The sequence below is a fragment of the Drosophila elegans genome, unplaced genomic scaffold (genome assembly GCF_018152505.1).
Source record: "Drosophila elegans isolate 14027-0461.03 unplaced genomic scaffold, ASM1815250v1 contig_520, whole genome shotgun sequence".
NCBI classification, from domain to species: Eukaryota; Metazoa; Arthropoda; class Insecta; order Diptera; family Drosophilidae; genus Drosophila; species Drosophila elegans.
The window spans coordinates 501354-515735 of NW_024545903.1; the positions used below are offsets into that span (position 1 = coordinate 501354).

The window sequence follows — 14382 nt, forward strand, 5'->3', positions numbered from 1 at the left end:
GAAACTGAGACTGAGGCATGGAATCGGTGCGCAAGGCCAACCAACGACTCCGCAACTATCCGGTCCTGCTGACCAAGTGCGCGGACAAGGCCACGGCGTACGCGGTGTGCGTGTCGCGGGATCTGAACGTGCAGCACAAGATCTGCGACGCCGAGTTCAAGGAGTTCCTCAACTGCATCCGCAAGAGCGCCTTGGAGATGAAGACCAAGCTGTAGACAATCGAGAACAATAAACCAAAATGTCGCAATCAAAGGTTACGACTGTGGGATGGCAGCGACTGGGTGGCCGCCTCCTTCAGACCAGTATTCGTACCCACATGCTAATCTCGGCCTTGCTGCGGCTCGCCTTAATATGCTACGGACAAATACACGACAGTCAGTCCGCCGTGCCCTACACAGATATAGACTACAAGGTGGTCACGGATGGAGCACGACAGGTGCTGGCGGGCGGCTCACCCTTCGCCAGGCACACTTACCGATACAGCCCGATTATGGCCTACCTGCAGACCCTCAACATTCTGCTGCATCCGGCGTGGGGAAAGCTTTTGTATGCCACCTTTGATCTGCTCATCGCCACGCTCATTTACCGCCTGGTGCACATGGAGATCAAGAGTCAGTACCAGAAGACCGTGCAGCACCTGCTCAGCAAGTTCAATAGGCCACGAGAGTCGAACCAATCGTTGGATGCCCTGGACGCCAGAAGTCATCCGGAGAACTTGGCCCGCGCATCCGCTTGCTTCTGGCTCTACAATCCGCTGACGGCTGTCATATCAACACGCGGCAGTGGCGACTGCTTCTCGAGCTTCTTTGTGATCCTCACCATCTATTTGCTGTTGAAGTCGGAGCACAACGAGGTCCGGAGCCACTGGCTTATATTTGGCGCAGGCTTAGCTCACGGGCTGGTTATCCACCTACGACTGTATCCGCTGCTGTTTAGTTTGGCTTACTATCTGTCGCTATCGACGCGCCTCACACAAACTCCCCTCGATTTCCTGTGTCAAATCCTGCGGCCCAACAGGCAACAATGGTGCCTGGTGATCGGAACGCTTGTCAGCCTGGTGGCCTTCACCTGGACCTTCTACTCCATGTACGGCTGGGAGTACATATACGAGGCCTACCTGTACCACTTCGTGCGCAAGGACCCGCGTCACAACTTTTCGCTGCAGTTCCTTCTGCAATACCTGGGCAGTGCAACGAGCGTGCCGGAACCGTCGGTGATCCTGAAGCTCCTGGTGCTGGCTCCACAGTTCCTGCTTATCCTCTACTTGAGTCTGAGCTTTGGTCAGTTCCGGCAGACTCTACCATTCTGCATCTTTGCGGTGGCCTTCGTCATCGTCACGTATAACTCGGTGGTAACATCGCAGTACTTTATCTGGTACTTGGCCCTCCTTCCGCTCTGTTTGAACAACTTTAAGCTGCTGTCGTGGCGAAGGTGCTTCAATCTGCTGTTCCTCTGGCTGCTCGCCCAGGCGCTGTGGCTACTGCCCGCCTATTTGCTGGAGTTCCGGACGTGGAACACCTTTTACTGGATTGGACTGCAGGGTGCCGTGTTCTTCGCCACCAATGGCTACATATTGGAGCAGTTGTTGACTCACTATGGGTTCACCCAATTTAAGATAAGCTACAGAAAGTTACTCTAATCAAAGAAACCACTATACTTCAAGTATGTGCATAGAAGCGATTTAATACAAAAGAAAACAATATCACAATTTACACTTATGGAATATTAAAATCAAACGTTTGTATTTAGCTCATGATGAGTTTATGAACTTGATGTAATTGAACAGCCTTTCATGTTCCTCGATGCGAAGCGCATAAACTCGGTCAGAAATGCCCCAGACATCTCTATGTCCGATCATGTCAGTCTCAAAAACATTTCCCAGCTTGTTCCACTTCACATCGGTGAACTTTTTCTGAACTCGGCGGTACAGTGAACACGCACAGACTGTTTGAACGCTAATGTTGTTCACATACTTGTACTCCTTTCGATTCTCGTAAAGTCTCCTCGTATGATCGTAGTCCTTTCCGATATCCTTTTCCGTTGTTATGAACATGTGATACACTCGCTTTCGAGTGTCCGGTTTTTCCAAGCAGAGAAAACAAAGGTACTGCGCGAAATCTGCTAGATTTATTTTCGGATCAGCTGCAGGTGGAACATTGCTTTTAAGTAGAATCCTGCTTAGGATCACTGGAAATGTAGTCGGATTGACTTTGGGCTCCACTGGAATCGTAGGAGTTTTCTTTTTTTTACCCCTGATACGGGGAGTATTCCTATCTGGCTTTACCCATCCGGATATATTAAGAACTGGTAATTCTGCTGATGACTCAGTTTTCAAACTCCTAACTGGCAAAGAAGTATTACTATTTTCTTGAGCTTCAGCTTCCATGATTTGAATTTTTTTGTTAATGTATGTATATTTGTTAATGCCTTCTTTAATACTGAAATGAGATGACCGCAAGCAAACGCTTAAATGGATGGATTGTTTGGTGGCCTATCGAAATAGCTGTAGATTATTTCACAACAAAAAGTTCACAGGGAAAGCACAGAATTAGTGGTGGTGTTTGTTTATATTTTCAGGGGAATGACAATCATATGGTTGCCGATTAGGGTGAACCTTTACAAAATAAAATTGAAAAGAAATTAAATTTTATTCTATTCATTTATTTTTTAAATTTATCAAATATTTTATTGGTACAAGTTTATATTAATTAAATGATTCTAAAAATACATAAAGTGAAAAAATTTAATTTTATAAAAAGTTTTTTTACCAAACTGTTTTTTTTCTTATTTTTTAAAGATATAGTATTTAAAACTAAAAGGAGTATTGCTATTCAGCTATTCGTGGAGCTAAGAAACTTTGCATAATTGAATAGCTTTGCCCTTTCCTCGTTTTCTAACTCATATAATTTTTGAGAAAGTTCCCAAATATCCTTTTCTCCGATCTTTTCAGTCTCGAAAATATTGCGCTGCTTGTTCCACTTGACATCGGTTAATTTATTTTGGACTCTGTGATACAATGATCGCGCACAGAGGGTGTATAATATCATCTGGTCCACAATCTTGATGTCTTTTCTATTCTCGTACATTTTTCGCACTTTTAGCCAGTCATTTTCCATTTCCTTTTCATTGGATATGAACATGTGGTAAACTCGTTTTCTGGAAGCTGACTTTTCTAGGGATAATAAGCAAAGATTCTGCTCAAAGTCAGCTAAATTTATTTTCGGCACAGTTGCAGGTGGGTCATTGGTTTTTAGCAGGACCCTTCCTATGATCACTGGAAATGATTTCGGGTTGATTTTTGGAGGCTCAGGAACAGTGGCAGTTGAAGGGGGAACTTTAGCTGGTTGCTTTTTACACTTATTGCGGGGAGTGTTTCGTTTTGGTTCCACCTTTCCTGAAATATTAATCACTGATGGCTTCACATGGTTTTAAATTACTACTCGGGGAACTATTATTGTGTTGAGCTTTAATTTCCATTTTGGGAAATCTTTCCTTTATAAAGATTGTTCTTTCTTTTCAAATGTCTACGAGAATACTAAATAGTAAATGTACCCAGCGTTTTATTTATTAGAAATAATTTCACATGCAGCAAAAATCAAAAGCTCAAAATTAGTCATCTCTAATTGTTGACCTCTGTATGTGAATGGTTACTTACAATAACACCTGTTTCGATTTGGGGTGAACCTTATAGAAGATCGGTAACTTGATATTACAAAATGGTTTACTTTATTTTATGAAATGTACATTTGTATAATTTTACAATTAATACGGTAATGTAAAGTTATGTTTAACTCTTCGTAACGCTCAGAAACTTTATGTAATTAAAGAGTTTTTCATCATCTTTGGAGTGAAATGCAAACAGCTTTTTTGAAATCTCCCAGATATCAGTGCCCGGAATCATCTCAGTTTCGAAAACATTGCCCTGCTTGTTCCAAGTAGCATTGGAAAACATTTTCCGAACTCTAAGATAGGCGGTTTTCGCACAAAGAACGTATTCGGTTAATTGATTTACTATTTTGATGTCCTTTCTATTTTTGTATAATTTTTTCACTCTATCGCAGTCATTTTCCAAATCCTTTGTGGTCGACAGGAACATGTGATAAACTCTCTTCCGAGTGGCGGGTTTTTCAAGGTACAGAAAACATAGAAGTTGTGTGTAAATCCAAATATCGTCCTTCGGTGGAGCAGGAACAATATTGCTTTTAAGCATTGTTTTACTCAGAATTTCTGGAAAATTATTCGCGTTTATTTTATTCTTTATCCTTGGAGTTCCTCGACTTGGCTTGCTTTTAGTGGACAACTCCAAAGAATCATTTCTAGCACTTTTATTTGTGTGTGTTTTATTTGCCATTTTAAGCCACTGTTCTTATGAATATCTGCTGAGCCACTAAATTGTAAAAAAATTTTAATTTGTAACTTAAGAAGAATTAATCGATTTCACAACTGAAAGTTTAAATCAAAAAGCTTAAGATTAGCGATGGACTTTTTTGTTTACATATATTACATGAAATTGGTTAATAAACAAAGATAGAGGCTCTAATATAAAATACTTACCAAAATGTATTGGGACTTTGTAACTGCTTATTGCATAAAAATTACAAGCTTTAAATAAAACAGAAATAATCTTAAAAAAAAGAATTTTATTTTAAAAAATCTAAATCACTTTTTACAGAAATTTTGGTTGAGGTATCGCAAATATTGATAGATTTCAATATCTTCCTCTTGTGAGACATCGGACACAATTTGCCTTACGTCTATCATAGAGCTTTTTTGATACTGTATTACATTTTCTTTAACCCAGTGCTCTTTATTGATTTGATTTTGTACACGCAATAGCATGCCTTTGGGATCAAACACAACAGCACTTATTACTGTGTTATTTTCAAAATTATCAGGTCCGAATTCGGAATACAGTTTGCCATTTTTCATTATTTCAGTGGCTGCAAATCTTTCCACTGCTGTTTCATCCAATTTTCGTGGTTTATCACCTCCGAGAAGTAACTTCTGCATTCGTTTCTCAAAGTCAAATTCTAAATACGCTTTAGGGTTATTTGTTTTTGGCAATTTGTCTGAATATTCGCAACTGTCATTTCCAATGGTTAAAACATTCGATTTCGACGTCATGTTCTGTATTATAAAAAAAGCTTAGTAAGTAGAACATTTAAGAATGGTTCTTGTTCAGCTTACCAGTTGGGTCTCCCTATAAAATGTAATGATTTTCGTATGGGCGCAGTTCTTTTATTTGTTTACTAATGAAATTAACCCCAACAATGAAAGCTCACATTAGTGATGGTACTTCTATTGTTTACAACCACCTGTGAATGGTTATTTCCATTTTTCAAAATAGGGTGGACATAATTATTTTATTTTAGAATATTGCATGAACCTTTTACTTATTGCTGAAACTATCTTTAAGATAACATAAATATTGGTATATTTCAATTTGTTCCTCAGCCAATGCATTACTAACTGTTGTTTGTATAAAGCCTCTGGAATCCTTGCTATATTTAGCCACATTATCATTAATCCAATGGTCCTTGCTTATTCGATTCTTGACTCGTCTAAGTACGCCTTTGGGCTCAAATGAAGGTCCATCTATTAACCATCCGTTCTCTTTAAATTTCGATCCAAACTCATATTTGTAACCATTTTTCTTAATTTCACATGCTGAAAATCTTTTGACAGCAGTATCATCAGGTTCACTTTTCAGTGGTTTACCTCCGTTTAGTAAAATTTTCTGTAAGTGTTCATCAAAATATTTTTGAAAATTAGCTTTTCGGGTCTCTAGGATATATATTCGTTTCTCAAATTCGGATGGTATGTCGAAGTTGTCGATGGTCTCCTCCGTTCCAATAGCTAAAACGTTTGATGTTGAAGTCATTGTTTATTCTGAAAAATATTATTTTTTGTAAACGTTTACAAATAATGTAATTCAACTTACGTGGTTCAATGTTAATAAGGACTGATTTTGTTTTCAAGTTATTTTATTAATGTTATTGTTTATTGCATGCTGTTATTTTATTTCTAAAGGAAAGCTTTCTTTAAAAGCACAATATTAGTGATGGTAGTTTTTGTTTACATCCTGTTGTGAATGGTAAATAACATATGTTTTAAAAGCTCACAACTAATTTAAATATTAGGAAGGAACGTATTTCACACATGTATCTTGTGAATACTATTTAGCAGATAGTTAGATTGAGCTTTTTACAGCCACAGATGTTTTTGCATCTTATTTACGCAAATAATATTGTTCTTTCTAGATATTACTACTTTTTATATATTGTTAATCATATTCATATCAATTCTTGTTCTGAAGACGGAAATTTAAAAACATCTAGTAATTGACATAAAAAAAATGTTTGTTTTACTGAAGTCAATTTTTTTTTTTGTTGGATATATTTATACCCTTGCAGAGGGTATTATAATTTCAGTCAGAAGTTTGCAACGCAGTGAAGGAGACATCTCCGACCCTATAAAGTATATATATTCTTGATCAGCATCACTAGGCGAGTCGATCTAGCCATGTCCGTCTGTCCGTCTGTCCGTCCGTCTGTCCGTCTGTCAGTCTGTCCGTCTGTCCGTCTGTCCGTCCGTTTATATGCAAACTAGTCTCTCAGTTTTAAAGCTATCTGCATGAAACTTTCCCAAAAGTTGTCTTTCTATTGCAGGTAGTATATAAGTCGGAACGAGCCGGATCGGACGACTATAGCATATAGCTCCCATAGGAACAATTGGAAAAATAAATGAAAAAAATTATAACTTTGCTGTTTTTTAATTTTTTGTTTAGTTCTTCGACATTTAGTAATGGTTAAACATTTCCGATTTACGGTTTAAATTTCATCAAAATCGGACGACTATAGCATATAGCTCCCATAGGAACAATCGGAAAAATAAATGAAAAAAATTATAACTTTGCTGTTTTTCAATTTTTTGTTTAGTTCTTCGACATTTAGTAATAGTTACATATTTCCGATTTACAGTTTAAATTTCATCAAAGTCGGACGACTATATAATATAGCTCCCATAGGAACAATTGGAAAAATAAATGAAAAAAAATTATAACTTTTCTGTTTTTTATTTTTTTGTTTAGTTCTTCGACATTTAGTAATGGTTAAATATTTCCGATTTACGGTTTAAATTTCATCAAAGTCGGACGACTATATCATATAGCTTTCATAGGAACAATCGGAAAAATAAATGAAAAAAATTATAACTTTTCTGTTTTTTAATTTTTTGTGTAGTTCTTCGACATATAGCAATGGTTAAATATTTCAGAATTATGGTTTAAATTTTATCAAAATCGGACGTCTATATCATATAGCTCCCTCAGAAATAATAAAAATATATAAAATAACTATCAAATAATTGAGCTGCAAATCATCATAGCTTCAATGTTTTTAAACATATACGAAAGTAAATCATAATTTTAATGTTTTCAAAAATGTTTAATTCTTGCAATAGCTGCAAGGGTATATGAACTTCGGCTTGCCGAAGTTTGCTTTCTTTCTTGTTTTAAATAAAGGAAAAACCTCGGGAACGGATACGAATCTAAAACACATTATTTTTGCTTATTTTGGAAACAAAAGATATATTTATATTTTTAACATGACTAAAATATAATTTTTATTTAATATATTACAAGTAGTAAATAAAACCAATATAAAACTTAAAAACATTTCTACCTGAAAATAAGAGATAACGAAAAATCTAATTTTGTCCTATTTCATTATAACGGATGATTAAATTGTTGTTTGTTTATGTAGCCATAAATAAGACTGCAATCTTTTGATAGGTTCAAAATAACTCTCTCACGATGTATTCTGGGATCTTGCCCGCCTGGTAAGAGGTCGTTATACGTTTATCTTAGCCAAAAGCCCCCTAAAACCGTTCAAACATTATCAAGTGTCTGTCAGAACAGGTATAATAAAAGTTCATTTATTTCGTTTCAGAACTTGAACCTTTCATGGTGATCTAAATAACAGATAAAACGACTTGGCATCGGTGATTTTTTCGTCGAAGGGGCATTAGTACCGGTATTGGACGCGTGCTAGATAGTAGCTAATAGCTAGTAGATGCAGGTGCAAACGGTGATGATGATGATGATGGGCTGAGGGGGTTTTTTAGCGCTCGCCCAATTTCTCCATTGCGATTGTATGTGTGAAGTGTGTGCTGTAATTGCGCCGAGGCATATCTGGTACTATACGCGATTTAGCTGATATAACTACTACCGATTTGTACTTAATAAGGCTTTATATATAGATGTTTTTTTTATTTCGATTTTGGTATGTGTCAAGTACGATTGAGATAACTGCAGAAAAGTCCCCGTTTACTGCCCTAAAATTGCGATCTAGCAAATAAATCATTTTATAATGTTCCGAAAGAGATAATTGATTAGTCAACAAAAATGTACCTTGAAAATCAAATTCAAAAAAAAGAAAAACAGTTTACGCAATTGACTTCAGTGCACCTCTTTCATTTGTTGCTATGGTATGTATATACCCGGTGCTTTCCCCGCACGAACAAACATTGGCCCAACTGTTTACATTAAAGCGTGTTTATCCAAATGGCGATCGAGATACATATGTTTCGTATTTCCAGGTTCTGATCGCCACCGAGCTCGCCAATCGACTGAAAACGGAACCCAAGTTGAACTTGAAACGATCATATGTATATAATACAAAGATCAAGCGAAAGACGATTCGAAATCGGAAGCTTTCGCAGCGTACATATGTGTAGTAAATCAATTGCTAATAAAATCAGATGTGCAAATTGCAGGTGCGAGTTTTTTTGTTTGTCAACAAACTCGGGACTCGACTAGGAAACGACTGACTTGAAATATCCCACTTGGTTACCGGGTAAATATTTATCAAGTATCAAGTATGTTGATGGGAGTTTTCTAGAGCGGAAATCTTTATCGTCTTATCTACGGGTGGTGCACATAAGGAGGGTTATTACCCCTTTGTTTTTGAGGTATTCTAATTATGTGGCGTTTTGGCACCACATTTTACAACCCCATAACGAAATCAGCCAGTCAATATCAAGGGACTTAACAATGATAAGGGGTGTTGGCAAAAAACCCCATTAAAATTTGGTTGTACTTCATGGACTGATAACTGTCTACACAGGGAAAAGTTTTTAATTTAAAAAAATGAAACATCAACAAATTATATATTGTTTTATTTTACTTTAATTTTATTTTATTTTTATTTTTTTATTTAAGTTTAAAATACATAGCAATTATTTATAAACATTTTTAAATTATTATTATTTGAAATTATGGTGGCAAGGAAAACTGTTCAGTGTAAAATTCGTTCTTAATAATATAATGTTTATGTTAAAATGATTTTTTTTAAATACTAATTTCTATATTTCATATCTTGAATTTAATTTGTACTGAAAAAGGCCAATTTAGCCAGAGTATTTATTCATATTATATTATATTATTTAACCGAAAGAAAATTAAATGATTTTATACATTAAAAACATTTTTAAATCGCTCTTATTGTTAATGCCCGTTAGTACACTCTTATCAATTCTTTTCATTGTAGGAAATGGGCGTTCTGTCTGAGAGCTAAGGGACCTATGAATAAGCCTTACTAACTGAAACAGATAGTCAGGGCCCCAACAGGTGCATATTAATCATGCCGAATAAATTTGGCGACCTTATCAAAGGTCTTCCCAGGTGGCAGAGTGCCTCAAAATTCGGTACTCTCATGCCTACAAGGTGATTTTCGTGGCGGCCCTCGGGCGAAATAAAAAAGCCCCGCTGCTAGACTCTCCGCCTGGTATAAAAGCGGCTGACGAGCGGCATTATCGTTCAATAGCCAAAGTGCCAGCGTTCAGAGAACACAGCGAAAGCGGTCCCAAAATCGTTAACTCATAACAAAAGCAACGAAATCGGAGGGAATTCCCCTGACGGAAGCAGACGATCAACCCAGCATTATCAACTTAATCGTTGGCAGTCATAAACTCACACAATTGGATATTGGATATATTTGACCTTAGACATTGCTCACCATTCGGAGTGTTCCCCCGGAGACAGCGAAAGTCTTGGAGAATGAGCTAACTGCCCACCGAAACTGAGTGGCGGTGATTTTTGCTAGTGATTAGCAGCGGAAAGAAACAAACTCTGAGGTAATTCACACGAAAATGGGCGTTCGGGTGATTGAGACCGATTCGGCGAGCGATTCGTATGACGATGACGAGTGCTCCACATGCCACAAAGAGCAGGGTAAACCCCCCAACAAGACCAAGAGGAGTGCCACGCCCCCGGAAACGACCATATTCGCCAGCAAGGATCTGGTGGGCAACTGCAAGGAGTACCGCATCGAGAACAACTCGCGGGATCTGCGGATCATCGGCAATGGCAACCGGATACGGATTGTCAATAACTCGGGCAGCCTGCAAGTAATTGGCAATGCCACCAGACTGAAGATCCAAACCAATAGTGGATCGCTCAAGTACACGGGCAATGATGGAAAGATCTACCTGGGCAGCAATTCCACGCAGCAAGTGGTGGACTACACGGGCTGCAATGGCTTGCTCAAGGTGGTCAAGTCACTGGATCTTAACGGTGGGTCCAAGAAAAAGCCCAGCACTCGATCTAAAAGCACCAAGTCAACGGATTCCATCCCAAGTCAATCCGGTGGCGTCGAGATCGACAGCAGTTTCACAATCCGACATGGAGCTGGGAATATTGTGATCAATAATGCCATAAACGTGAGCATTTGAACAAGGAGCGCTCTCTCTAGTCATCTTAGGCCAAAGATTAAGATTAATGTACTGCAACTCTTGCCGCCGAACTCAACGGTTCCTAATGTCATTTAGTCTTATCTGAGACTTCCGACTGCTACAAATATTTACACCATAACCATTCAGCATTGTAAAGTATTAAACGCCACGTCGTTGGTCTAGAATATCCATTAATAATCATAAAAATCACACACTGATTAGGGACTATATATGTATATATGTATATATGTATGTGTATGCTTAGCCGTAATACAACGCACAGTGAACAAAGCTTCAAATTCATTCCGAGAATGAATGATATGATTAAAAAAGAAAATGAAAATATATACTTAAAATAACAATGAACTCAAATCATTTGAAGTGTTTTGCTTTCTAATTGTTGCTCTGGGACTAAGGACAAAAAACCCCCTGCTCTGAGCGTACTTCACATTTTCACTGGAGCTTGGTGAACTACCCAGTTAATGAGTAAATTCCGAACATTTTTTCTTCAGCATAAACCGTGCAGCACTCCATGTTTTGCGGTCGGGTCGTAGTCGTACCATTCACAACTTCTAAGAATCGGCTCTTAATCATCGCGATGCTGATGCACTGGGAGCTTGAAGCATTGACCTATTTTCATTGTCGCCGAAAGAAAAAACATCAGACACATGTGGCACTATATATTGATATAGTTAATTAAATACATTTCGATTTTCTATAGGTGCCCTTGGTGACGGACTTTCGAGCGCCGAATATCAATTCTCGGGGGGTTTTTTTCGAGTTGACAGTGGCACACAAAGCAACAATTTATTACCAAAATACGTAGGCGACCTTTGCACTCGCTCTTACCGGTTATTAAAAAGAATGTCGTGAGATGCTACGTAAGGGTGCATGACCTTTTTTTATCTCTGGCTAAATAAAGGATGTAATTTGGTTTTGACTTCCTGATTAAAAACATAACTTTTGTAAAATCCTTACTAATACAAATTCGGAAAGCATTTAGTGATATAATTATAAAGCTTTTAAAAGTATATTCCTAATCATATATGTTTTTATACCTAAACAAAAAAAAATAAAATTTTTAATTTTACACATTAGCAGGTTTAAAATAATGTTTAAGGGCATGTACATTTTAAACTTTTTTAATAGGCAAACTTATTTATGTTTTCGAAAATTTTTAACAATATGGGATAGAGCAACATTTGGTTTGTAAAGTTTATTTTAATTCATTCCGATGAAGAAATTACTAAATAAGTCAATCCGAACCAACATAAGAGAAAAAAAGAAAAAGAAAAAGAACACCAAAGTGATTCTCTAAGGTTAATCTGTATTTCATAATCCGTATTCCTTAAGAAGTGTCTATTTATATTAACAACAAAGTATGCAAGGCTTAAACAAACTTCGAGCTAAAAAAGTTGACTTAAAAAGGGAGTATGAGTTTTAAATAATTTTAAAATTTTCAATTGGAAAGCAATTTGATTTCCCGCCTTTTGACCCGCAAATACTGCTCTCCTGAGGAATATCGATATATCATTAAATAGGAAAATACTAGATCAATCGGAACGCACAACGCGGTCACTTTGGATTGCCTGGTCACACTTTCCGTAGCGCTCTTCGTCGGCAAAAAAATATAAACACAAACATTTTGCGACATCTGAAGCAGAAGATAATGTTTGGCGCCACACAATCGACAAACCGGATGAACGACTTCGAGGTGGCCTCGCCGCCGGACGACTCCGTGTCGGCGCTGGAGTTCAGCCCGAGCACGGTGCAGAAGAACTTCCTGATAGCCGGAAGCTGGGACAGCAGCGTCCGCTGCTGGGAAGTGGAGCAGAACGGGGTCACCGTGCCCAAGTCGATCAAGACCATGGGCGGACCGGTACTGGACGTTTGCTGGTCGGACGACGGCAGCAAGGTGTTCGTGGCCTCCTGCGACAAGCAGGTGAAGCTCTGGGATCTGGCCTCCGACCAGGTGATGCAGGTTGCGGCCCACGATGGTCCTGTGAAGACGTGCCACATGGTCAAGGGTCCCACATACACGTGCTTGATGACCGGCTCCTGGGACAAAACCCTAAAGGTAACCAAGTCTTGTGAGATGACCACCTCGTTCATGTTTTAATCTCCTTTAGTTCTGGGACACGCGTTCGCCCAATCCCATGATGGCCATCAACCTGCCCGAGCGCTGCTACTGCGCCGATGTGGACTACCCCATGGCCGTGGTGGGCACTGCCAATCGCGGGCTCATCATATACTCGCTGCAGAACAGTCCCACGGAGTACAAGCGGCAGGAGAGTCCGCTGAAGTACCAGCACCGTGCCATTTCCATCTTCAAGGACAAGAAGAAGGAACCCACCGGCTACGCTTTGGGCAGCATTGAGGGCCGCGTGGCCATACAGTACGTTAATCCGGCGAGTCCCAAAGACAACTTCACCTTCAAGTGCCACCGCTCCACGGGCACCTCGGGCTTCCAGGACATTTATGCCGTCAACGACATAGCATTCCATCCGATGCACGGCACCCTGGTCACCGTCGGCTCCGATGGCACCTTCAGTTTCTGGGACAAGGACGCCCGCACCAAGCTCAAATCCAGCGAGGCCATGGACCAGTCCATCACCAAGTGCGGATTCAATGCCAACGGGCAGATCTTTGCCTACGCCGTGGGCTACGACTGGTCCAAGGGCCACGAGTACTTCAACCCGGCCAAGAAGCCCCAGATCTTCCTGCGATCGTGCTACGACGAGCTAAAGCCGCGCATCAACTGATCAGAGGATTACTTTAGTTTTAGTGAAAACCCCTACACGTATATGTATTGCGAATAAACAGATTCGGAGCGAGAGAACAGAGGGTTTATTCGGCATATTCAATTTAGCTAATGGTGACCCGACTTATCGCCGTGTTCCTCGTCGCCGTGACCATGTCCATGACCACCCTGGCCCTTGCCAATGCCCAAACCGTACTCCACGGCAACGGTGGCCAGGAAGGCACAGAATCCCACGCCGAGACCGCGGAAGAGGAAGGTGTTCAGACGGGATCTGTGGGTGCCGAAGCCCTTGGGTTCGTAGCGCCAGGCTTCGTTCCTGTAAGAGTCCAATCAGTGATATCAAAAGGGTAGTTCAAGTTCCCCTCCAAGAGCTCACCTTAGCCATGGATCCTTCAATCCCTGCCGGGCCAGCGCCTCCTTCACCTCCAACAGCTGAGGCACATTCTCCACCTTGTAGGCCGATGCGTGGGGCACCGTGTAGGGTTCTCCGTGATGTCCGTGTCCGCCCATTGCAGCACTGGAATTCAAGAAATGTCAGTATCCTCCAGGCGCAAGTTTAACCTAGCCCTGAACAATTACATAAGAATGTTTACGTTTGACAAGCTATGAGGCCTACTTGATTTAAAGGAAACTTAATGGGTTTGCACACCCAGTTTAAATGCTATTACAATTTGTTTATCACACCTAAATATCCCTATTTAAGCAAATATCACCAGACAGAATAAAATATAAAAATACGCACAGTTGCCTTAGAGATGAACAAACGACGATAGACTTGAACAGCTGATTTATCGATACATCGCAGGTAGGGACTAAAAAACACCACAAGTGCGGGGAACTTTTCGCGCCTTTAGCACTTTTTAAAAAATAAAAAACTTGAATAGATTTCA

The 14382-nt window shown here is 39.5% G+C and overlaps 9 protein-coding genes across 11 annotated transcripts; 4 read left to right on the top strand and 5 right to left on the bottom strand.

The window, feature by feature from the left end:
- Positions 1 to 17: 17 nt before the first annotated feature.
- On the top strand, positions 18 to 247 carry LOC108142007. Its single transcript, XM_017265674.2, has one exon. The coding sequence runs from the start codon at positions 18 to 20 to the stop codon at positions 213 to 215; it is 198 nt and encodes a 65-aa protein (XP_017121163.1). The 3' UTR covers positions 216 to 247.
- Positions 239 to 1702, top strand: LOC108142003 (GPI mannosyltransferase 1). Its single transcript, XM_017265670.2, has one exon. The coding sequence runs from the start codon at positions 239 to 241 to the stop codon at positions 1637 to 1639; it is 1401 nt and encodes a 466-aa protein (XP_017121159.2). The 3' UTR covers positions 1640 to 1702.
- On the bottom strand, positions 1658 to 2556 carry LOC108142004. The gene has a single exon (XM_017265671.2). It carries the CDS (start codon positions 2384 to 2386, stop codon positions 1751 to 1753), a length of 636 nt encoding a protein of 211 aa, XP_017121160.1. The 5' UTR covers positions 2387 to 2556; the 3' UTR covers positions 1658 to 1750.
- A 230-nt stretch (positions 2557 to 2786) lies between these two features.
- Positions 2787 to 3425, bottom strand: LOC108141635 (the record flags this gene model as incomplete). Its single annotated transcript, XM_017265106.2, has 1 exon — positions 2787 to 3425. A coding segment is annotated over one exon (594 nt), but the record flags the coding sequence as incomplete, so codon positions are not given.
- A 278-nt stretch (positions 3426 to 3703) lies between these two features.
- Positions 3704 to 5297, bottom strand: LOC108142139. The gene is made up of 2 exons (XM_017265835.2): positions 5188 to 5297; positions 3704 to 5127 (listed from the first exon to the last, which is right to left on the bottom strand). The coding sequence occupies exon 2, from the start codon at positions 5122 to 5124 to the stop codon at positions 4660 to 4662; it is 465 nt and encodes a 154-aa protein (XP_017121324.1). The 5' UTR covers positions 5125 to 5127; positions 5188 to 5297; the 3' UTR covers positions 3704 to 4659.
- A 47-nt stretch (positions 5298 to 5344) lies between these two features.
- On the bottom strand, positions 5345 to 6044 carry LOC108142138. Its single transcript, XM_017265834.1, has 2 exons — positions 5942 to 6044; positions 5345 to 5889 (listed from the first exon to the last, which is right to left on the bottom strand). The coding sequence occupies exon 2, from the start codon at positions 5879 to 5881 to the stop codon at positions 5390 to 5392; it is 492 nt and encodes a 163-aa protein (XP_017121323.1). The 5' UTR covers positions 5882 to 5889; positions 5942 to 6044; the 3' UTR covers positions 5345 to 5389.
- A 3763-nt stretch (positions 6045 to 9807) lies between these two features.
- On the top strand, positions 9808 to 11078 carry LOC108141803. Its single transcript, XM_017265364.2, has one exon. The coding sequence runs from the start codon at positions 10150 to 10152 to the stop codon at positions 10729 to 10731; it is 582 nt and encodes a 193-aa protein (XP_017120853.1). The 5' UTR covers positions 9808 to 10149; the 3' UTR covers positions 10732 to 11078.
- A 1218-nt stretch (positions 11079 to 12296) lies between these two features.
- LOC108141802 (protein Rae1) lies at positions 12297 to 13567 on the top strand. The gene is made up of 2 exons (XM_017265363.2): positions 12297 to 12808; positions 12861 to 13567. The coding sequence occupies exons 1-2, from the start codon at positions 12401 to 12403 to the stop codon at positions 13491 to 13493; spliced, it is 1041 nt and encodes a 346-aa protein (XP_017120852.1). The 5' UTR covers positions 12297 to 12400; the 3' UTR covers positions 13494 to 13567.
- LOC108141804 (NADH dehydrogenase [ubiquinone] 1 beta subcomplex subunit 3) lies at positions 13556 to 14279 on the bottom strand. Of its 3 annotated transcripts, none has more exons than XM_017265365.1 (3): positions 14235 to 14279; positions 13869 to 14009; positions 13556 to 13808 (listed from the first exon to the last, which is right to left on the bottom strand). In XM_017265365.1, the coding sequence occupies exons 2-3, from the start codon at positions 14000 to 14002 to the stop codon at positions 13601 to 13603; spliced, it is 342 nt and encodes a 113-aa protein (XP_017120854.1). In that variant the 5' UTR covers positions 14003 to 14009; positions 14235 to 14279; the 3' UTR covers positions 13556 to 13600. The 3 variants fall into 3 exon arrangements, with proteins under 3 accessions (XP_017120854.1, XP_017120855.1, XP_017120856.1); XM_017265366.2 differs by having other exon boundaries at positions 14177 to 14263; XM_017265367.1 differs by lacking the exon at positions 14235 to 14279 and adding an exon at positions 14072 to 14188.
- Between the last annotated feature and the right edge of the window lie 103 nt (positions 14280 to 14382).

Bases quoted from the DNA above. Each gene is read 5' to 3' on its own strand.
- LOC108142007 (XM_017265674.2), top strand. From the start codon at position 18: ATGGAATCGGTGCGCAAGGCCAACCAACGACTCCGCAACTATCCGGTC.
- LOC108142003 (XM_017265670.2), top strand. From the start codon at position 239: ATGTCGCAATCAAAGGTTACGACTGTGGGATGGCAGCGACTGGGTGGC.
- LOC108142004 (XM_017265671.2), bottom strand. From the start codon at position 2,386: ATGGAAGCTGAAGCTCAAGAAAATAGTAATACTTCTTTGCCAGTTAGG.
- LOC108142139 (XM_017265835.2), bottom strand. From the start codon at position 5,124: ATGACGTCGAAATCGAATGTTTTAACCATTGGAAATGACAGTTGCGAA.
- LOC108142138 (XM_017265834.1), bottom strand. From the start codon at position 5,881: ATGACTTCAACATCAAACGTTTTAGCTATTGGAACGGAGGAGACCATC.
- LOC108141803 (XM_017265364.2), top strand. From the start codon at position 10,150: ATGGGCGTTCGGGTGATTGAGACCGATTCGGCGAGCGATTCGTATGAC.
- LOC108141802 (XM_017265363.2), top strand. From the start codon at position 12,401: ATGTTTGGCGCCACACAATCGACAAACCGGATGAACGACTTCGAGGTG. The intron at 12,809-12,860 runs GTAACCAAGTCT...AATCTCCTTTAG, and splicing joins CCTGGGACAAAACCCTAAAG to TTCTGGGACACGCGTTCGCC.
- LOC108141804 (XM_017265365.1), bottom strand. From the start codon at position 14,002: ATGGGCGGACACGGACATCACGGAGAACCCTACACGGTGCCCCACGCA. The intron at 13,809-13,868 runs GTGAGCTCTTGG...GGACTCTTACAG, and splicing joins TTGAAGGATCCATGGCTAAG to GAACGAAGCCTGGCGCTACG.